Here is a 24,676-nt window from a genome sequence, read left to right on the forward strand (position 1 = left end):
CCAAAATGGCGGGCGATTATATTAAGTATTTATCGAGCCTTAAGAAATGAATAACGTCTTCATAAGCGAATCACAAGACGCACACGTTTAAATGTAGCCGACCTGCAACGCGATTTGTGCCGGAAATTAGAGCGACGGGACTATAGTTTTAAGAACTGTGTTCCAATGTGTTATAAGTCATTCTTGATTTTACTTATTTACTTACAAATGGCTTTTAAGGAACCCGAAGGTTCATTGCCGCCCTCACATAAGCCCGCCAGCGGTCCCTATCCTGTGCAAGATTAATCCAGTCTCTATCATCATACCCCACCTCCCTCAAATCCATTTTGATATTATCCTCCCATCTACGTCTCGGCCTCCCTAAAGGTCTTTTTCCCTCCGGCCTCCCAACTAACACTCTATATGCATTTCTGGATTCGCCCATACGTGCTACATGCACTGCCCATCTCAAACGTCTGGATTTAATGTTCCTAATTATGTCAGGTGAAGAATACAATGCGTGCAGTTCTGTGTTGTGTAACTTTCTCCATTCTCCTGTAACTTCATCCCGCTTAGCCCCAAATATTTTCCTTAGCACCTTATTCTCAAACACCCTTAACCTATGTTCCTCTCTCAGAGTGAGAGTCCAAGTTTCACAACCATACAGAAGAACCGGTAATATAACTGTTTTATAAATTCTAACTTTCAGACTTTTGGACAGCAGACTGGATGATAAGAGCTTCTCAACCGAATAATAACACGCATTTCCCATATTTATTCTGCGTTTAATTTCCTCCCGAGTGTCATTCTTGATTTTATATCCTCAAAATTCGACAAAAAGAAGTCACTACACTGAAACATATTAGAGAATTTTAAACCTTGCCATGATATCCAAATGCTTGCCTGAGAGGACCCATAAGTTTATAAAACAATGCCAATATAAGCGGAAACAATATGCGCGGAAAAAGAGGAGTGTGCTTCATTCTTATCCATCCGAGGAAGGAAGTTTGTACCCTTTACGTAACTTCATACTCAGGACATTCACAGCCGTTACATAAGCAGTTTTTACTTTACAATATTATATGAATAATGTAAGCAATCATGAACAAATTCATTATCCAGGTTTCAGCCTACATAAACGTTTGAGGACAGCTGAGAACCGTTTTGCTGCTTTCACAAGAATGTGTTTGTGCCTACGATTGTGATAATTTAAATTGCAGTTATATCAGAGTTTAATCGTTTAGCAAACCTCTCTTGAGATTGCTGTTGATAGTTTTCTTACTTCTTACTCAACTTTGTATTTTATAAGTGTGGATTAGTAGTAAATAGCAGCAGCATTACTAATAATAATACTTACTTACTGGCTTTTAAGGAACCTAGAGGTTCATTGCCGCCCTCACATAAGCCCGCCATAGGTCCCTATCCTGAGCAAGATTAATTCAGTCTCTATCATCATACCCACCTCCCTCAAATCCATTTTAATATTATCCTCCCATCTACGTCTCGGCCTCCCCAAAGGTCTTTTTCCCTCCGGCCTCCCAACTAACACTCTATATGCATTTCTAGATTCGCCCATACGTGCTACATGCCCTGCCCATCTCAAACGTCTGGATTTAATGTTCCTAATTATGTCAGGTGAAGAATACAATGCGTGCAGTTCTGTGTTGTGTAACTTTCTCCATCCTCCTGTAACTTCATCCCTCTTAGCCCCAAATATTTCCCGAAGCACCTTATTCTCAAACATCCTTAACCTATGTTCCTCTCTCAAAGTGAGAGTCCAAGTTTCACAACATTACTAATAATAATAATAATAATAATAATAATAATAATAATAATAATAATACAGTATTCACTTGAGTACAAAAGTGTACATACAACATCCACTCTCCTATTCAACCCTTCACCTGGGCGATTGAGTCTACATTCTGTTAAAATACCTTACTCTTTTCCTATACCCTCCTTCCTCTGTAGGCCGTAATTCTGGAAAATTTTGCTGGTCAGTTTGTTTTCTTTGGTGCATTGAAGTCTCTGTGACTGTGATTCCGATTACAATAAGTGTTAAACGGAAGGTTCTTGTTATCATAATAACTCAGTCAGTATAAATTCATTTTGAAGAGGTGGAGAAGTTCAAATATCTTGGAGCAACAGTAACAAATATAAATTATACTCGGGAGGAAATTAAACACAGAATAAATATGGGAAATGTCTGTTATTATTCGGTCTGCTGTCAAAAATCTGAAAATTAGAATTTATAAAACAGTTACATTACCGGTTGTTCTTTAGGGTTATGAAACTTGGACTCTCACTTTGAGAGAGGAACATAGGTTAAGGGTGTTTGAGAATAAGGTGCTTAGGAAAATATTTGGGGCTAAGAGGGATGAAGTTACAAGAAAATGGAGAAAGTTACACAACACAGAACTGCACGCATTGTATTCTTCACCTGACATAATTAGGAACATTAAATCTAGACGTTTGAGATGGGCAGGGCATGTAGCACGTATGGGCGAATCCAGAAATGCATATAGAATGTTAGTTGGGAGGCTGGAGAGAAAAAGACCTTTAGGGAGACCGAGACGTATATGGGAAGATAATATTAAAATGGATTTGAGGGAGGTGTGATGTGATGATAGAGACTGGATTAATCTATCTCAGGATAGGGACCAATGGCGGCCTTATGTGAGGGCGGCAATGAACCTCCGGCTTCCTCAAAAGCCAGTAAGTAAGTAAGTATAAATTCATATTTAAATCGTCTTGAAAAAATGTGATTAATCATTGTAAGGGTTCACATAACAGGAAAACAACCATAAAATATGTTTTTTCGAAAGAATTAACTGCGTACGATACTGTAAATGTTTTCGAAGTATGTACTAATGATCTTGAAAGTTATAATTCAATAAGAAGTGTTAATAGATACTGTATATAAGTCAAAAAGTGACCCACCTAATACGCAGTTTACACGCGGTTCCTAGAAGAGCATCTTGTCGTGCTTTATTCTAATGATGATATTGACGATAACAATAATAAAGTTTTCGAGATGCGCCCTGGTATTACTTTATTTACGACTAAAAGAATGCAAGGCCGTCACTAAAAGACGTCAGTATGTATTGAAACAGTGGTGGACAGTTTGTATAACACATGTACAGTAGACGAGAGAAGACCAGTCCTGCGTCTTTATCATGTGCCGTGGCTACATACTGCTCCGTTGATATAGGAGGGAGCCAATGTTTACCTACTCAGATATAACACGCGGAGCAAGTCCCCTGCAATCGGCAAGCATCATGGTTAGGTAGAGCATGAAAGTCAAGGAATATTATGGACAGTAAAAATCGATCATACGGAAATGGATATTTAAGAGTTGTTAATTCATTATAAAAAAGTAAATGTGATACAAGTTAACAAAGTTACGTATCATATTGCAAGCAAGTAAACAAACAAGTACATAAAAATGTAAATAAATAAACAGATAAATAGGCAAATAAATAAATCTATGAATGAATAAACAAGTAAATATTAATGATTATTAGAGGAGAAAAACTCGTTCCGGCGCCGGGGATCGAACTCGGGTCCTTGGTTCTACGTACTAAGTGCTCTAACCACTGAGCTACGCCGAAGTTCAATCCACAGCACCGGATCGAATCCCTCTCTTCTAGTGTTTTCCCGTTTGTGGCCTGATTCCAAGTTCGACATATAGGCCTATATTGATATAATATATTAAGTCAACTGCCATTATGCAAGGAGCGCACTCAAGTGAGTGGCTTGGTGGCCGGGATTCCACAGTATTATGCACTGTTGGGCGAAGAATCTACGTAAAGATTATTTTTTGGGCCTACAATATATATCTTTAACAATGGTTATTAGAGGAGAAAAATTCGTTCCCGCGTCGGGGATCGAACCCGGGTCCTTGTTTCTTTATACCAAGTGCCCCAAGCACTGAGCTACGCCGAAGTTGAATGCACAGCACCGGATCGAATCCCTCTCTTCTAATGTTTTTTCTCTTTGTGGCCTGACTCCAAGTTCGACATAATATGTTGACATATATTAAGTCAACTGCCATTTTTCTCCTCTAATAACCATTGTTACCATAACAGATATATTCTGTAGGACTAAAAATTAATCTTTAGGTAAGTACATATTACCTTAATCTCTCCAGCCATATCCCCGATTTTATATTTTAAGTTGTTAGATTTCTTCGTTTTAATAATTGCACAAAACTTCTGTCTCGCGGAGTTATTACATACTGTATAACCCCAAATAACCGTTGTAGTTTTAAAAATTCATTAATTCATAGTTTCCTACTCAAGGGTAGGTCCTTCACTGCAAACCCAGTATTCTTCAAGATTATTTTCTGCCTTCCTCTTAGTCTCCGTATATGAACCGTGTATCTTTATATTGTCTATCTTCTGCCCCGAACTTTTCTCACGTTCACCATTCCTTCCAGTGCATCCTTCAGTAGGCAGTTTCTTCTCAGCTAGAGTTCTAAAATAGCTTTTTTTAACCCACCGACTGGATAACAGATGATGCTTTATATGACGTCTATGAAACCTGCTTGATTTGAAGAGGACAAAGTAATATACGTAGGTGTCTCCTAAATACGTCATTTTCTGTATCTTCGTCATTGCACCACAGCATCGTGATTTCGAAGTCATCGTTTAATTGAGTTTCTACATTTAAAAATAGTAGTTAAATAACGAACTTAGTTATGGAGGGTCGAGTATTCCTCCGTGACCAGCGGTTGCCATGAGGTTCTCGAGTTCAATCCCGGCCGAGGGCGATGAATGTTTAAGGCAGCGGTGACCAAAACTCGAGCTGCTGTGATTACATGCGACAGACAGCCTATGAAGTAAGGAGACGGAGGAAAGGTACAAATAAATTAGCACGTCTCTACGTGATTTCCTGTAATTGCAGGAACATGAAGGCGGTAAGACGATCTCCTGCCATGTACGCTGCAACATGTCTGCAGTCATACCGGTGATGCGTTTCCGGTTTTCTCAAAGTTTCTGACTTTGGTTACGTAAACTTTGCCAAACCCCAAAGAAAGAAATCGCCACTTGATCGGTCCTTCTCTACCGAGCCAGCGTCCTGAAAAAATCTCGTCTAGAGATTAGTTAACTTATCTGTGCCAATGGAAATGGACGTCAACCTGTAGGTGTTGAATTCGAGGGATTACGAACTGCTTCAACATGTCGAGATGTGTGGTACCAGTAACATCTGCCTAAGAATATGAAGAACCCAGACATTTCGTTTTGTGGAAGTGCACACCAAACGTTGAGTTTAATCCTTTCCTGAGCTGTAATTGAAATAAAGTGTGGATTATCTGTGCCCTGGACTCGAATATTATATATAATGGAGTTTGCCTTTTCTGACACATGAAAAGTTGTCTCCAAATAGATAATTCGAGCGCAGTTAAACCTGACTGAAGAACGTACTGGAAGACAATACCTATGTATCAAATATGTGATTATGTTAACTCATTGTGCGTAAGTGTTTAATTTACAATTTATACAATACAATGTATGCATCTGTTTTAAATTGCCTTATCTTGTGCTTAGTAGATATACAAGTGCAACAGTTTACTGCAACATATTTTCTGAATGTATGAAAGGTAAATCATATGCGATTTGAACGAACACAATATTTGTACCTGGAAAAATTTCGTTCTATATCGCACGACGTAGTGGGTGCAAATTGAAAACATGCGATATCAGTATAGTTTGTGCCTTCTTGAGTGAGTAATGCATCCCTTATTCTACACATTTCTGCATACCCAGGGTTCTTCTCTACAACATTCGTCAGTTTATCTTTGGCCCTTTCTATAAGTGGTCCTTCTTGTGCTTGATTCAGTTTGTGACAATTGTTTTATTGACTAAAGAGCGCTTGGCAATTTCATTTCCGATTATTGTAAGTACCTTATTGCACTTAGGCCTACTACAGAACTGAAATTTCTCGAAATATATCAAAGTTGTGGTGATAACAAAATCTTTTACTAACTTTATAAAGGAATTATGTTCTTCAAAGCCCTTGATTATGTGAAGAACTAGATACGTCATTATTTTGAGCATAATATAAGGCTGTGTCTAACCATATCATCACCGAGTTATAATTGGTTGTGGAGGCAAAAGAATTCAGGTGTCATTTCCTTAATTTCTTGATTCTGGGAAGCGCCTTCAAAAATATCTTCTTTACATTGGTAATAAAATTATCGACGTCACTAGAACAGGCTCTAATTTCTTCCGCAAGTCCGTGGAGGGAATGGGCTAGACAGGTTAGGTGTACTAACTTGGGGTAAGATTTATGAATTTATTTGGCAGTTTTCTGCATGTAAGCAGCACTGTTGGTAATCAATAGCAAAACATGTTTCCTAACACCTGTAGGCCACAACTGAGACAAGGAATGTTGAAATAACTTATTAGTAATTTTAGAATAATGAAGCTGCTCTAATTCTTCCGAGAGTACGAAATGTGTTTGACCTGCGTCATCCAGCGCGATACATTTTAATTATTGACTGTTTCACTAACTTAATGTGCACTGCATATATGCAGAGAATATTTGGTACCGGTACGAAACGTTTCCAAGAGTTTGTTATGGAGCAGCGTGTCCTTCTGCTTAGACATGTACAACACGTGACATCTACACTCCGTGCTTCAATCTGATTGCTTTCGTTACTTATTAAACTCTCTCCCCCTAGTCACGAGTTCCAATTCTGGCGTTATGTTCACCCCATGTCATGAGAATTCAGCCTTGTATATATGTAACATTGTGTCGAAAAATCCCTTTCCCAAAAATTGCTAAGGTATGAAACTTATAAACGTGGAAACATATATAAAAGTGGAAACATAATTATATAAAAGATAAATTATGGCATCAGCGTCTATCCCCCTCTGTGTGGAAATTGCTAATAAAATCCGGAGTAGAAAACGTAGTCCGTGCTATCATCCACATAAGTGTTGGTGATGACGTCATGATCATGCTAGACTATACTAAAAGCCAGGTTATGAACCGACTAAACCGGAAGCAACGTTCTGTTGCTCTCTTTCTGAGCTCTATTGCCACATAGTGGCGCGAGATTCAAAGCGCGTTCAGCGTTTGTCACCGATATGTTTAAAATAACTGTCGTAGCTGTGTTTTCAATTATTGATTTAATAAAGAAGTGTATAACGAATTCAAACATTTCAGTTAAACGAACGAACAACGATTCTATTCAAATAATAATGATAATGATAATAATAACGATAATGATATGAGGAGCATCGTTTCAAAACGTATTATGTGCAACTTACAATTTTTTTACACGAACGACGAAAAACTGGATTACTCGTAAACCGGAGAAGTTTTCAAAACTCTACACAAAATCATTTTTAAGTACTGGTTTCACAGTTTACAAATATGACGACTTGGAACCATCAGACTTCACAGCATGAAAGATAAATAAATAGAAAGTAACAAATTTAATTTCGTCCACTGGGGGACTTAATACGTTTTGAAACGATGCTCCTCATATAGTGTTAACTAATTCATATCAACATATATTATAGTAATTTTTATTTTATTTTGAGTCGTCGTTTTAAATGGAATTAACTATTTGGCTATTTTTGTACATCAATAATAATAGTAATTTAATGGATATGATTTTAATTTTATATTTATACTGATTGAGTCATGTATATTCTACTATTATTATTATTGTTATTATTATTATTATTATTATTATTATTATTATTATTATTAATTCTCATATATCAACAATCAAATATACGAATTTGTAAAAAAAATCATTTCTGTCTCTCCAGACTTAAAAATCCGCTTCCATTTTGTATCGTAACATTCGGGAGAAATCATTATTCTATTTCAAGTACTAATATAAATAGTTCTCGATAACACTATCAGCAATATTAGTAATTAAAATTACTGTTTTGAAGAAAGCACGAGCTAATGGCATTGGTACGAAATGCGACTCGTAATACACGTGGTATTGCAAATGAACTGGGAAGTTTGGCTACACTGTCTCCGTGATCCCGTTCCCAGATTTTCGTTAGCAGACGACATTTTCACGTGAGGTCCAATGAAAAGCCCCGTTCTCCTTCTCCCCTCCACCGCCCACACTCAACGTGTCATTGTTGCACAGGCTATCCCTCTAACTCGCACTTTCCTCTCGCCCACCCAACTACTTCCTGTTTAGTCGGTTCATAACCTGGCTTTTAGTAGGTATAATCGTACTTTAGCAATGGGCTTTGTCTACAGGTCACCGTGCCCACACTGTATACGTGGGTGTGCATCTGCCAGGGATAAAGCGACGGTCTCACCATCGGCGCCACAAACACCACCACAAGAATGGCATCAAGGACCCGAACATGTCGCCCAATGAAGATGACGACCGACCAAGTGAGTGAATTCATTATTCGTGATGCTATCGCCTCTATTTTCTCTCTTGACAGCCTTCTCTCTCGTGCGCAATGAGAATAACACGGTGCACAATCACTGCTTGCGATGCACTCGGGTCATCTAGTTACCAAACGCCGTCGCATGTTTGGTAGTATCTGGAATTGGGGGTGATTGCCATGTAAATATTTTACTGCACCAATTTGTGACACGTATGGCCCATATTATACGCATGTAATACGAGCTTTGTGTAATCTACCATGCATGTAATCCATTCTTCGCATGTCTTGTTTCACTCCCTGTACTTGTAGTTACTGTAACACCCTATATAACACTGTACCTTTATTCTCATGTAGTATTACTAATTTAGTTGATGTTGGTAGTTTTATATACAGTCATTCCAAGGTGTTTATTCAGTTTCTCAAATTTGTGTACTATTCATTCTAGTGGCTACCATGTCTGTCATTTGTTACCGAGTTCCCGGGTTCATTTCCAGTCAAGGCAGTCGATTTTTAAGAGGTGATAAATATTATTAAAATGGATTTTTGGAAGAAAAGTACAGTTAGAAGGTAGATTTACTGTACTTAATACACGTAAGAGCGCTGACCCATGCAAAATTACCGATCAACTGTATCTCATTTCACGGTGATTCGTTGCTTTGCGGACACATGTGTCTTCGAGTCATCATTTCGATCGAGATTGTCGATGTCTTTGCGGGACACTCTTCGTGATACTTTGAAGGAGTAAACAAAGTACAAATTGAATGCAGCAATAGCCTTGTAGAGGGAACGAGAACGATATCTAATTATGAAATTATTTAGACTGAACTGACATGTGCATTCATAAAATAAAATATTTTCCTCTTAGAAGAGAGAACCTGAAGAGTTAACGAGTTGGCCTTGTGACCCGAGGTTGAGCTAGGCCGTAGTTTCGAATCTCGCTTAGATTGTTTGTTTTTTTTTTTTTTCGAGATTTTCTCTTTAACTGTAAGACAAATGTCCGGTAATCTCATGAATTCGCTATCTTATATAGCTGGAATATAATTACTTTCACCGATGCTAGATAATTTTTCAGTAGATACATCGTCGTTAAATACTAACACAAAAAAGAAATAAAATCTCATCTCTGATATTCCTTCATAATCAGAAGTAAGTACCCAGTCTAGTACGCCGTTAACGATGTCTTATCACACTAGCAACAATTTTGTAATGAATAATAATAATAACTCAGACACGTTTATAAATATTTTTCTGTCAAAAATTTCAGAGTTTCTTATTAGTTTGAAGAACTTAATTTTCATGAAATAAATTTGATTTCCAAATACTTGTCTTCTAAACTCTAAGGGCCATATTCATAGACATTCTTGGCGCGGACTTCCGATGGATGATCAGCAAACTAACGTTTTTGGTATTCATAAACCAGTGTTAGCGATATGATATATGATATGATATGATATGATATGATATGATATGATATATGATATGATATGATATGATATGATATGATATGATATGATATGATATGATATGATATGATATAATACGACACGACACGACGTGATATATGATATGATATGATATGATATGATATGATGTGATGTGATGTGATATGATATGATATGATATGATATGATACGATACCATACGACACGACACGACATGACGTGATATATGATATGATATACGATACGACACGACGTGATATATGATGTGATACGATACGATATGACATGACATGATATATGATATGATATGATATATGATATGATATGATATATGATATATGATATATGATATGATATGATATGATATGATATGATATGATATGATATGATATGATATGATATGATATGATATGATATGTGATATGATATGATATGTGATATATGATATGATATGATATATGATACGATACGATACGACACGACATGACGTGATATATGATATGATACGATACATGACATGACATGATGTATGACATGACATGACATGATTTATGATGTGACATGACATGATATATGATATGATATGATATGATATGATATATGATATGATATGATATGATATGATATGATATGATATGATATGATATGATATAAATCCTGTAAAAGTAACCAGTCGATAGCCGGGGCTAGTTTAGTACGCTCGTAGCGCGGGTGAGCGAAATGTCTATGAATAGTACCCTAAAAGACCTGTATGGTTCAACCGAGTCCAGCATTAGAAAAGAGTCTGTATTTTAATTTTCATAGCTAAGTTTGTATGTACAGTTTTCATTTCTTGTCTTCTGCGTTTAAATGTAATCATTATCCAAATTGTAATTATTCTATTAATAAATTACCAATTATTTCGTCGTTATTAAAATGTGAAAATGCGTTAAACTCATGAATACGTAATGTTGCGAATGCCAATCAGTCATGTTCTCTTTATGAAGAGATTTTCTGTGACAGCCATAAAATTCTGAATGATCATTTCTGATATACTTTTATCTTTGTGTGTTTTATGAACGCAATTTCATTTAATGATGCTTATTGTTGCAACTTAAACTGTGATGAAATGCGCCACCGGTATGTCACTCTTATGAAGCAAATGCAGTCTAAATTTTAGTATATTTATGTTACAATAATTTTGATATACATATTTAACACATATCACATGCTGTTGTTATGTACAGTTTGCTTAAAAATATACTTATGTTCGATTTTCAATTAAACCTTCTGCATTCAACAAATTCTTGAAAACTTAAAGTCAGTTTAGCGTTTAGTGACTTCTTTCGTAACTTCTACTCTCTGTATTAATTGATTTTTATTAATTTTCGGCAAATCTGTTTATGTCTGTCTGTGCCTGCATCAGTCTTCACTTTGTTACTCTCTTTCATTAAGAATGAAAATTTAATCAATATAAGAACGTGAACGTATTCTTGTAATTTAATTAATTATTCAGTTCAGGCATTGAATTTAATGTATAGTAGTGGCAAAAAAACCGGACCATCCTTGTAGCTTATTTCAGAGCCTTGTTCACTCAGAGCACGATAGATATTGGTAACTAAGACTTTCGTGGTTCGAATCTTGCCTGGGAAGGAAACTCTTTTTTGTTCCTTATTCAAATTTATTCCCAATACTTTTCGATTGCAGCGATATTTTACTACTTAATTAACTTATTATTCCCAGAACATGAATTTTACCAGCTACCGAAAAGTATTGGGAATAAATCTGAATAAGGAACAAAAAAAAAGTTTCCTTCCCAGGCAGGATTCGAACCACGAAAGTCTTAGTTACCAGTCTATCGTGCTCTGGAGTGAACAAGGCTCTGAAATCAGCTACAAGGGCCGGTCCGGTTTTTTTTTTTTTGCTACTACTGTACATATTATCTTGAATAGAGTATAAGAACACCTCATTTTTCTAATAGGCCTGCATATCTATTCTTGAACTAATGCTTTGTTAATGAGATGGTAGTAGATGAATACCTTATATGAACATTGCACCCGAACAAAGATCTTGAAGCTATATGTTTATTGTGCTTAATGTTAAGACTACTTCATTTTTAATATTTTTTAACTTTGCATGTATGACGCATGTTGTTTAAATCTTACTGTTTTATAATTATTGTTATTCTTGCAGGGGAGAAAAATAATATTTTAATGACAACGCAGTGTTTAGCATTGTTTCTTCAGTAACTAGCCGCCTCAATGATTTCGTTAAATCTTTGTACAAAGTAACTAAACGACATTTAATACAAGTTGAGAGGACGCGAAAGCATTTCTTTCCCCTTCTACTTGCCCTGAATTCGTCAGTAACAGGGCAGTAGCTGTTACCTCTTATATCTGCACCCCCCAAGTTGTACACACAAGAAAATAAAATATTAAATAAAGTACATAAGTGGATATAAAATACAGTGACACAGATGTTTGACAATTACATGGTTGAGTATATTTTAATGTTGTTCTTACAATATTTTCAACTAATAATTATAGTAGGGAATGTTAGTTTGTGTTATAAAGTCAGGGGAGTGTGACACAGTCAGATTGTCCCATTGTGTATACCAGTAGTGTCAGAATTGTAAGCTCCGAAACCGGTTGTGGTGCTAGAGACGTCCAATCGGAGCGTGAACTTGCTTATGTCTGTGGAAGCACCGGAGCACGCAACGAGTTATAGTGGAGCGCTCCGCTCCGTTTAGGCTGTGTCTGACAACGCTGGTGTATACTGTAGAGTAGCAACTAGCGGTAGAGAAAACATTTATCTTCTGCTCTCAGTAGCTTTTTAATGTGCCAGTTGATATAAACAGCAATAAAATTCAATATAAACGGTTAGTATAGATTTTCGAGATATAGATTGTCAGTAAACATTTCCAATAATATAATGTTTCACTATGTTGAAAGTCAAATAGTACAACGTTAGTAAGATGAATAGTAGCATCTTCCCCTTCACTGATGGTTGAGAATGTGAGTAGAGGGGAAGGCCCATCAACCAAACTGAAATGGGGATTAATTTCAATTTACTTTCAAGAAAAGGAGTGCAATGTGACTGTCGTTATACGAACTTTGTGATAGGAAAATCATCATTAAAATGATTATAAGCCGTCTTTCTCCCCTCAACTGCTTAGTCTTTCTGACTATCTTAACGGTTCACTAAATGGAGGGGAATTGTTTACTTCATCCGTGGACTACACTCATATTTGTTCAGCTTTCATTTTATTTCAAGAGGAAATTCTGAAAAAAATTGTGGATATAGTCTGAAATAATGAGGTTCTTTACTTACTCTTGTAGGCGTATGTTGTGTGCGAATTATACTCACAGGTTAGCTAGAATAATGTTCTACCAAACCAACACAAACAGCACGCGAGAATAAATACATAACATTAACATATCACAATACGAATACCCACAAAATCGCAACTTCATTCAGAAAACTAAAGTACAAAATTGCATACAAAACAAATAATACATCACAGAAATACTTAAATAACCACACTAAAGATTCAAATATATATAATTCAACTGGAGTTTATAAATTAAAATGCAATAGTTGCCCATGTTTTTACATAGGACAGACAGGAAGATCCTTTCATACAAGATACAACGAACATATTAAAGCTATAACCAAACCTTACATTACATCAAATTATGCAGATCACATTATCGACAATAATCATGACTACAATAATATAGAAACAGATATGGAAATTTTACACATCACACCAAAAAGTTTACAGTTAAATATCCTAGAGCAATACGAAATATATAAGAATACAATAGCACACCCACATTACATACTTAATACGCAACTACAGTTCAATACGCACACATTGTTTGACATCATAATACGTCATAACATACAGACAGCCAACCCCCACCATAGGAACAACACACCCCCACCCCTACCATCGACAACTGCACATCGCAGAGCCAAAATCAGCAGTGGTTCAAGAGACACTGAAGACGACGACAAATAGCGTCGAAACGGGCCGTCTGTCGAAGGTAAATACCTTTTTAAACAATTTTAACACTTTTAACGTGTGACAGAGTAAATTTTACGTTTTTTAACAAAGTGTTAACGAGAACTTTAATCAATGAATGTGAACAAATCATACATTTAATAATCTCATCAAATTGGCAGCAAAAAAATGCGTCCTCCCATCCTACTTGAAACTTTCGTTTTTGTAGAGGTACATGGTTTCGAGAGAGACATTGCGACGATACGCCATTCGCAGGTCAGAGACAAATACAAATGGAACGGAGTTTGACTCCAGTGAGTGAGAGGGTGGGGGTTGGGGGAGGTAGGAAGGAAGAGAAATGCACAACTATAATTTGAGTCACAATATGCTCGCGAGTCAGATTTTCACCACGTCTGCTTTACGGGATAGAAAGGTTATTTTGCCGCCACCCGGATCCCAAATGATTATGGCTACACGCGGGCGTGGACTTGAATCCACTTGGATTGGCTACCTGGTTGCCTTTCTCCTAAGTTCTTCCCAATTTTAAGGAGGCAATCAGGTATTCTACGGCGAAATATCCGTCTCGTCTCGCTGTCGACGCTCGATAACTTTGCAGCTGATACAGTGTCAATACACAAAATATTAAAAAAAGACGGGGTTGGATTTGGCAAGAGATCTATGAAAATAAAATACATTAAACTGTCCCTTACCACACTAACTTATGTGTAAACATAATACTTACGGTACCATTCGAATCAGGGGCGGACGCAGGATTTTTTTTCGGGGAGGGATTGGAGGAGATAGTAAAAATGGAATAATGAGAAATAAGTTTATATACTCACAATTTCTTTCCGAGTCACAAACATTTACAAGTTGAAAGAGTGATGGAACGGAGAAAAATTCTCTCCGGCGCCGGGATTTGAACCCGGGTTTTCAGCTCTACGTGCTGATGCTTTATCCACTAAGCCACGCCGGATACAATCCCGACGCCGTTTAGAATCGTCTCAGATTAAGCTCCATCTCTCGGGTTCCCTCTGGTGGCCCTCTACACTACGTCAGAGATGTCTATGAACGCAGGACCGAAGTCCATACATGTGTTGAGGTGCACTCAGATGAGTGACTGATTGGCCGGGATCCGACGGTATGGGCGCCGTCTTAAATCACAAAGTGATTTATTACGCATATCATATATATTTTGATGTACCGAAGTACATATGATATTTCCATGCAGATATTCTGCGTCATCACATGATGAAAAAAAAATATATATATATATATATGATATGCGTAATAAATCACTTTGTGATTTAAGACGGCGCCCATACCGTCGGATCCCGGCCAATCAGTCACTCATCTGAGTGCACCTCAACACATGTATGGACTTCGGTCCTGCGTTCATAGACATCTATGACGTAGTGTAGAGGGCGGCCACCAGAGGGAACCCAAGAGATGGAGCTTAATCTGAGACGATTCTAAACGGCGTCGGGATTGTATCCGGCGTGGCTTAGTGGATAAAGCATCAGAACGTAGAGCTGAAAACCCGGGTTCAAATCCCGGCGCCGGAGAGAATTTTTCTCCGTTCCATCACTCTTTCATCATGTGATAACGCAGAATATCTGCATGGAAATATCATATGTACTTCGGTACATCAAAATATATATTTACAAGTTGGCCTGAGTAGCGTAGTCGGTATAGCCTTCTGTGCTCGAAGTTGCGGGTTCTATCCCAGCACAGTTCGATGGCATTTAAGTGTGCTTAAATGTGACAGGCTTCATATCGGTAAATTTATTAGCATGTAAAAAAAGTCCTGCAGGAAAAAATTCTGGCACACCGGCGACGCTGATATAACCTCGGCAATTGCGAGCGTTGTTAAATAAACCACAATTTTTAAATTTTAATATTTACAATGACTGCAATACAAAAACAATGACAGAGTGATATTTACAGAAGAAGGTGACGAGGCTTCTTAGACATTTCATCCAGTACTTCATAAGCTTTTATTTCTACATTTTTATGTATATGCATCAAGGCCAGTCCATTTAATCTGTCTGCTCCTCAAGTAAGTCTTCAAATACCGCAATGTTGAGAACGACCGTTCTGGTGTTGCTGTAGTTACAGGCAATGTGCAGAAAAGTTTTAGCGCCTTGTGAGTGCAGGCAAAAATAATTTCATTGCACCTGTTGAAAGATGATATAAAATCAATAGGTATTAGGTGAAAATTTTTCTGATCAAAGAAATTTCTTCTCCACATCTTCAATTCATTGAAGAAAGACTCTGGTGATGCAACAACATCATTGGGCCACTGATCACTACAGCCTCAACAGCAGTTTCTAAATCTTCATCTGATGCTCGCACTATGTTTTTAGGCAACAAAGTTTGTATGGATTTTAGGATTCCCTTATGATTTAAAAACCTGTCCTTGAGCTGACTAATAAAACAGTCTAAGAAGGGAAAGAGAATTGAAAGCCTAAAATACTCTTCAGGACTTTCTGTCCTGAAGTTAGAATGCTGTGTTTGTCTCCCTACAGTTCTGGGAATTTCCAGCGTAATTCCAGTAAGTTCAGCAATACTTTTTGTCTCTAGGTTCACTGGCTGAACATTTAAACGAAAATCTTCCGGTTCTCTTTCTAGATTCTCACATAGTTTAAGGCATGTCTTAAGGTCCATCTGTTCTGACCGTAGTAGACTGGCTAAACCATGTGACAGGCTAAAAACATGGCTAGCTACAATCATAGACACCAAAAATGTTGGTTTCTGTATGGCTTATATTACGATGTACCGAAGACATATGATAATATTTCAGTGCAGAAATTCTGCGTCATCATATGATGATGGAAGAGTGGAACAAAGAAAAATTCTCTCCGGCACCGGGATTTGAACCCGGGTCTTCAGCTCTACGTGCTGACGCTTTATCCACTAAGCCACACCGCATTCCCATCCCGATGTCGGATCGAATCCTATCAGTTTAAGTTCCACTTCTTGGGTTCCCTCTAGTGGCCTACCCTCATGCACTGCGTCATAGAGCTGTATGACAATGGCACAATATCCATACATGTGCAGAGGAGTATATCATGATATACGAAAAATAATCACTTTTTGATTTAAGATGGTGCTTATTCCGTCGGATCCTGACCACTAAGTCACTCATAGTCCTCTTGCGTTGGAGCTGGTAGTGTCAAAGAACAGTGCTACTCTCCAGTGGGCAGCGGATCAGAGTTGCGAAGCAGAGGCAAGAAAAATCCCAGATAGGGATTTCTTTCAATGCAGATACATTTATTTAACATTTAGCAAAGATAATTTTCGTGGGCAACCCTCTAATTCTTATGTACATTCACGAATTAAAATCAATACTGTATTATTTTTGTTTCTTGTTTCGTATTTTTCTCAAAATTTCGGGAGGGAATATATCCCCTTAATCCCCCCCCTTGCGTCCGCCCCTGATTCGAATCATAGAGACGAACACAACAGAATGCCACAGATTTGTTTTGCGTGCTTTCAGTGAGGTGCCTGAAACACATCTTCACAGAAACTGCTAAGGCCCTTCTTTCAGTAACCTCAATATAGTAGATAGTCGATTTTTTCTCCAGTCGTTATTGAACCATTATGAACTTGTGATTACGATCTCAAACCATTCTCTATCAGAAACTTATGTAAAGGGCTAATTGCTGCCTAACGTGTACAGCCGGAAAGTTCATGCAGTAAGCACGGCACCAGTAAGCTGTTTTCATTATGGCATGACACGGAAGCAAGTCACGATGTCTATCAGACACTGAGTAAATGTGAACATCATAACGAGAGACGGGATCGGTATATCGCAGGATATTACCGCGTCTGTGGCTCAGCGTTAACCCCTCGGTCTTCCATCTAGTTGGCCCGGGTTTGTTCCCCGGCCTCGTCGATATAGAATTTGTGGTGGACAAAGATGTTACGAATAGTTTTCCATTACCCTCTTTCATTCTACCAATACACTCTACTTCAGGCGTTCTCAACCTGGTGCTCGCAAGCACCATGGTACTGTTTTAATGGTATTCGGTGCTCTTGTCATGCTAGTACTGCTGTGGAGTAACGGTTAGCATGCCTGACCGTGAAACGAGCGGACCGAGTTCAAATCCCGGTTGGGACAAGTTATCTGGATAAGGTTTTTTCCGGGGTTTTCCCTCAACCCATTAAGAGCAAATGCTGGGTAGCTTTCGGCACTGGACCCTAGACTCATCTCGCTGGCATTATCACCTTCATCTCACTCAGACGCTAGATGAACATAGCAGTTGATAAAACGTAAAATAACCAATTAAAAATCTACTTTCATTTAATCTCTCATCTGTCATTGCAAAATAAAATGTGGTGAAGTCTTGCGAATAATATTGTCTCCACTGTTGGTATAGGATTTAAGGGCTTTGGGATTCAGGACATGGAGCCTGCGAGGTACTCGTCTGGGGATAGAACTGTCAGGACTGAGGCAAGAAGACTCGCCTGTCAACATCGGCTTCACGAATGTAATCCAGGCCACGTATAGGGTTTGGAACAAGCATCACCTAAGCCTATAGGCCTACAGGGTGAAAGTGAAATAACCTTCCAGAAAAAAAAAGGGACGATAGGGTACACCGAAATGAATAGGAAACCTATATTACGTTTTGTGATTAAATACACGGTTAGTTAGTAAATTAAGTTGGAAGTTCCAGCAGTCCGACAACATCGCCGCTAACACACTCTTCTCTTCTCGTGATACAGATGTAAGAGATCAACGAACTCGGTGTCTCCCTCTAGATGAACTGTTCTCTGGCGCTGTGTTGCAACCTAGTTACTCGTGCAGTAGCTTGAAATTAGAGGTTATACGAAAACCGTCCACAGTATTTAAATACGCCAGAGGGATAAATTATTCTTTTAGTTTTTCTATCGATATGCCTATGGACAAAAATGACGAAGATTTCATTTTCCCAAATTCTATTGCAGACGGAGCCTAAATATTCCATTTCCCATGAGTGACGCCACGTAGAAAAAATTTAATTTTAGAAATTAATGCAGAAATATTACTGTAAAATCCACTCCAAAGTATAATTGAGCACGTTTTATTGCACCCGTGCTTGTCTTTTTAGGTATCTGTTTACAGTAGTAGCTTAGGTATACTGTCTCCAAAATATTTTAACAGGTCGTTGGTTATTAAGAAAGCAGGAAACTGTAAACCTGATGACAGCCAGAAGTGAACGCACGGTACATACCCAAACACCTGCAAGCAATGAAACATATTGATAATATCACGAATTCCGGAAGACATGGGTTTGGTTCCATATACAGTTCTACTTCTTCAAATAATAGTAAAAAAGAATTGTTTAGGACTATGACAGTAGTCTTCATAAATTTATTTTATACGCTTAAAATGTTAACATTTAATTATGCAGTGGATGGAAATACCAGATTTTCTGGACAAGGCACTGCGGATGTCATGCCCACAAACAGTTTCTCGAATTAGCCCCAAGAAATCTCGTCTTTTGTTTCTTAAATGTATATAAAATTGGAATATTTTAATATTAAGTGTGTCAATAGTAATATGCGTTACAAGAGCGGTATGTTGAAGTTTTCATGTTCGAGGAAAAGTTTGAAAAAGCGAAACGTAGTTGAGCTTTTTTAATTTCCGAGAATTGAAAGAAAACATACCGCTCGTGTATCGTACATTATTTTGTGCGAAGATCGTTTATTACATACCTGAAAGAGGAATTTCTAATTAGTTGCAATGAAATCTCCATCTTGGTTTCTGTTCAATGACGACAAAATTTGCAAAACAAAAATATCTATCTTCAACATTGTTGCTTTAAAATGTTTTCTGTGTTTACTATACTCCAGCCGGCCGTGATATACGTCTGTCTTTTCTTTCCCCCAGTCTATGATGAGTCTGGAATCTTGTTGATTTTTTCACGGCTTCCTTAATGTTACTTGCATCACGAATGCAGTAACTTTAGTGGAGTTGTAGAGTTTACTTAATTTTTGCAAATATTTGAAAACAATAATTAACAGTGCAATTTAGGTGAAATTGCAATGGTAAGTTTCCAATTTATAATTATTACTATATTGAACGTCTCTAAAAATAATATGTTAAAAGCCTAAAGCAGTAAAAATCAATATGTCACTTAAGCGGTAAGAAGAGGGAAATTGTTATGTGTGTTAGGTTGGGAATACTGAATGTGGAATTTTAGACTTACCGCGGATTGGTTTTGTGCGGAAACCAAGCAAATACGCACGATCTCGCACAAAAGTAAAGTTTTTACTTTTTTTCCCCTTTAGTAGTGCTACTTAATTATTAAATTTTTAAATCATAAACTCGAGGAGGGGCAATTTCCCTACTCTACGTCTCTGTCTACAAATAAGCAGATTATGTGCTCGTTCTTGTGTTGCTCAGATCAGATTCATCAGCCTGAACAGGTTGGTAAACAGTTCAGGGTTCCAGAATCCAGTGTGAGCTCACAGCACGCGGTGCACCTCAGTGGCCTACATGCGTAAATATAGCGATGAACCAGAAATCGATGTCCACGGCACGCTGCAGACGAGCCAGGGGCTTCGAATGGACCACACCAGTATTCTACTTGTTCGAGTAGATTCATAACAACCCACATACTATTTTGATAGCCATTACGTATATACCAGAACTTAGTACGAAAAGTAATTATAAAAATTGGAAATTTATCCTTAGAAGAGGTGAAAGAATTCAAATAACTTGGAGCAACAGTAACAAATACAGGGACATCATTTTATTTTTACTTCAATTTTTATTGTACCTGTGTTTTTGAATGTACTTCACTCCCACCCCTCTACTAGTAAACTTCCAACCGTTCTCCACACAGAACCGAGGCCGCGTATGCAGTACTGAGTTATTGAGTATAGTACGTTCCAGAAATATATTCGCGTTTTCCAGTGACGAAAGAACTCTCAATATTGAATCATATTTTCGCACAGTATTGTCGTCCGTTTGCCTACGTCGCATCCCGGTTTCCCCCACCTGCTTCTGTTCGCCCCTCTGTAAAGTCTAGTAGCTGGACTGTCTTAGCTCTTTTCTGAAAACATTAATTTCTGTTAGGAATTGGACGTCTACGTAATGTTATATAACTGTTTAAAATAACTTAAATAAAAGGACCTCGTTAAGTAATTAACTGTCACGTGATTTCTCCCCACCCTTTCTACGACCCTGCGACAAAACCACCTATACGGAGAGTAGATAGCATTTCTGACTAATTTTATCTTTTCGGATCGGGCAGAAGTTAAGATTGAATTTACATTACGTAGGGTACTCTTTTATAGAGTAGGTACAGAATTATTTCAACATGAGTTACTCCTACGAAGGACGAAACTGGTAATCGGAATTAGGTACAATAGTCTATAGTGCGATAATATGCACAAAAGAACTGAAGCCTGTATCGAAATGGACGGCTACCATTTTCAAAAATGTGTTTAAATATCCATATTATGATTATTTTTCAATTTAACTTCATTCTCTATATTGTACGCCAATGTACTGTAACAGTATAATATACACTGCATAATGAATACGTCCACATGGACAGCTCATTTCGTCAGTAAAAACACTTATTGTTAATACTGTACTGTAGTTTGATTAAACAAAAACCTAATGAAAATTATGAAACTCAAAATTGCGATATTTCCTAGTTTACATAAATGGATGAACTACTTTTCTTCCCTCCTATACCTAGTAAAGTGATTTGTATTTTAAGTCCAGTATCATCGAACTCCAGTCTTGGAGAGGAAAGCAAGCGGTGTTTCCGGTTCTAGACCTTTAATCTAAAGATATAGCCAGGTTAATATTAAAAATGTTAGTAAAAATAAAATTATGTCCCTGTATAAATGACACTCGGGAGGAAATTAAACGCAGAATGCATATGCGAAATGCCTGCTGTTATTCGCTGAGAAGCTTTTGTCATCAAGGCTGCTTTCAAAAATAATTAGTTAGAATTTATAAAATAGTTATATTACCGGTTCTTCTGTATGATTATGGAACTTGGACTCTCAGAGAGAAGCTTGGAGAGAAGAACAGAGGTTAAGGGTGTTCTAGATTAAGATCAGTAGGAAAATATATGGGGATAAAAGGGTTGAGGTAAAGGAGAAGCAAAACTGCACGTATTGTATTCTTCATCTAACAAAATTGGAACATTAAATCCAGATGTTTGAGATGGGCAGGGCATGTAGCACGGTGAATCCAGAAATGGATGTAGAGTGTTAGTTGGAAGATCTAAGAAAAAAAAAGACCTTTGTGGAGGCCGAGACGTAGATGGGAGAATAATATAAAAATGTAGTTGAGGGAGGTGGGATATGATGATAGAGACTGGATTAATCTTGCTCAGGATAGGGACCAATAGTGGGCTTATGTGAGGGCGGCATTGGACCTAAAAGCCATTTGTAAGTATTTATGTATATACAAGCCTTTCTGTATGTCTAACTCAAGCTCCAGCGTGTTGGTCTTCCACCCAGGTGGCCCGGGTTCGATCCCTACGAAGATCGTGATGGAGATTGTGGTGAACAAATCAGATATTGCAAGGGTTTTTCTCGGAGTACTTTATTTTTCCTCTATAATTTCACCAACACTCTCCACTTTCCCCTTATCTGATCTATCATCTGCAACAATTAAAAATATGGTGGGGTGAAGTCTTGGATATAATACGATTATGATGTAGGAAGGGATTGGGGCTCCGGACCATGATTTTTATGAGGTACTCGTCTATGAATGGGACCTGGCTCTGTCAGGACTAAGGCAGGATGAAACTCCTTTCAGCATCGAATTCACAAAAGCCACCCGGTTCACCTGTCGTACTTGGACAATAATTGCGATAAAGGGAAACGGGAGTACCCCCATAGAAACCCTCTGCAACGTGTGCTTTGTCCACCACAAATTCTATAACGACCTGGCTCAGGATCGAACCCGGACCACCTGGATGTAAGACCAGTGCCCTATCACTTGAGCCACTGATGCGGCAGTGTAGGTTGACATGCATCTCACTTTTAAATGCCGCATTTCGTATATAATAATAATAATAATAATAATAGTAATAGTAATAGTAATAGTAATAGTAATAGTAATAGTAATAATAATAATAATAACAATAATAATAATAATAATAATAATAGAAGTGATTACAGTATGCATGTCCCGCGCCGTGGCGTCGTGGTCTAAGGCATCCTGCCTAGGACTCGCGTTACGGAATGCGCGCTGGTTCGAGTCCTCATGGGAGAAGAAATTTTCTCATGAAATTTCGGCCAGTGTATGGTACCGGTGCCCACCCAGCATCGTGATGCACTTGGGGAGCTACGATAGGTAGCGAAAATCCGGTTTAGCAAACCAGCTATAACGGCTGGGGGGATCATCGTGCTAACCACACGATACCTCCATTCTGGTTGGATGATCGTCCACCTCTGCTTCGGCATGTGGGTGTGAGGCCAGCAGCCGGCTGGTCGGCCTGGGCTCTTCAGGGCTGTAGCGCCATGGATTTACTTTACTTTACAGTATGCATATATTATAGATATTTTGTGTAAATTCGGAGAGAAATAAATCGATTATGTAGGCCCCATGTATACATAAATCATGCAAATTATTAAAGAAAGTATATACAATATTAAATAGAAAAGCGAGAAATGGAAGTGAGTCTGTCTAGTATGAGAGAGAATAGATAGGGAAGGATATATAGCAATTGAGTTAAAACATTGGAATAGGAAATAATCAGGAAATGCATGGCAAATGAATATATTCGTATTAACATAAAAGGATGGTGGATCGAAAAGCAGAAAAAATGTAAAGGTCCACCATAACTACGAATTGTAAAATTGGCTGACAAATAAATATAAATATCAATATGAACTCCATACATACTTGAAAGGTACAGTTTACAAATTTAGTGATGTTAAATATTTTCTTTTCTAAATCTGTTATATAATTCCCTATTTGTTCGGTTGCAACTGTCTTTCCTTCCTTCCTCATTTGTTTTTCTCGTACTCGCACGAATAAAGTGTTTCATGGGACTCAGCGACTCTGCGCATGCGCTCCAGTATGTGTCGGAGTTCGTGTACCTGTCAAGGGAGGTATCGGAGATCGAATGTCACCTCCGTGACACTCACTTTTATTTCCTTCTTTTTTTTGTCTCGCTAGACATCAACGGCGCATTAAAATTTCATTCATATTAGGCTACTACGCCATTGGCGAGGCCCAGATGATGGCGAGTTGGACTCACGACCATAGACTGCGCTCGGACAAGAGTTCGAATTCCACTTGGGCTGATTTTTCTAAGTTTTTCAAAACTGTAAGGCGAATGCCAGGTAGTCGCATGGCTAATCCTCGTACTCGTCTCGCCAAGTACCGTCTCGGTATCAGCACTTCCATGATCATTTGCAGTAAGGAACGAAGTCTGGACACCAAAACATTGATTCATTGAAAATTTGTTTATTTATTTATTTATTTATTTTTTATTTATTTATTCGTTTTTCTATTTATTCGTTTATTTATTCACTTATTCGTTTGTTCATGTATTTATTTATATTATAGCTATCTTTTAACTTTACACGTAATATCTCACGCTTGTGTTTTTTGTCTCTCCAATGCTTATAGGTAGGGACCTGAAATTTTTAGCATCTATTTTTCCCAAAATTAGCATCTATTTTTCTGAAATTAGCATCTACTTTTTTCCAAATTAGCATCTATTTTTTTCTTCCCCCCTCCCTCAAAAGCAACTTTTGTGCATTCTACCTTTCCTTTCTCAAAAGATTAACATTGTGAACAGGTCACCGTTTTCCTCCCTCAAATTACATTGTCTGTCTGAAACAACAGCACCATACTGTGATAAAACATGTTCACTGTCAACATTCTTAGTGTCCGCAGTAGGGGAGTAGTGGGTACAGTGAGA

At 37.8% G+C, this 24,676-nt stretch overlaps 1 protein-coding gene across 14 annotated transcripts in view; it reads left to right on the top strand.

Annotated features, from left to right (window-relative positions):
• Ndae1 (Na[+]-driven anion exchanger 1) overlaps positions 1-24,676 on the top strand; it is a 704,613-nt gene that overhangs the window by 564,110 nt on the left and 115,827 nt on the right. For 10 of the 14 annotated variants that reach the window (XR_011335338.1, XM_069842289.1, XM_069842286.1 and 7 more), the window contains one exon: positions 8,218-8,358. The exons of the other annotated variants lie outside the window; for them this stretch is intronic. Coding sequence is in view for 9 of the 10 variants with exons in the window: in XM_069842289.1 (XP_069698390.1) it covers positions 8,218-8,358 (141 nt within the window). In the remaining variant the exon portion in view is untranslated. The remainder of the gene's footprint in view (positions 1-8,217; positions 8,359-24,676) is intronic. 14 annotated transcript variants of the gene reach the window in all.

The sequence above is a fragment of the Periplaneta americana genome, chromosome 12, assembly GCF_040183065.1.
Source record: "Periplaneta americana isolate PAMFEO1 chromosome 12, P.americana_PAMFEO1_priV1, whole genome shotgun sequence".
In the NCBI taxonomy this organism is placed as follows: Eukaryota; Metazoa; Arthropoda; class Insecta; order Blattodea; family Blattidae; genus Periplaneta; species Periplaneta americana.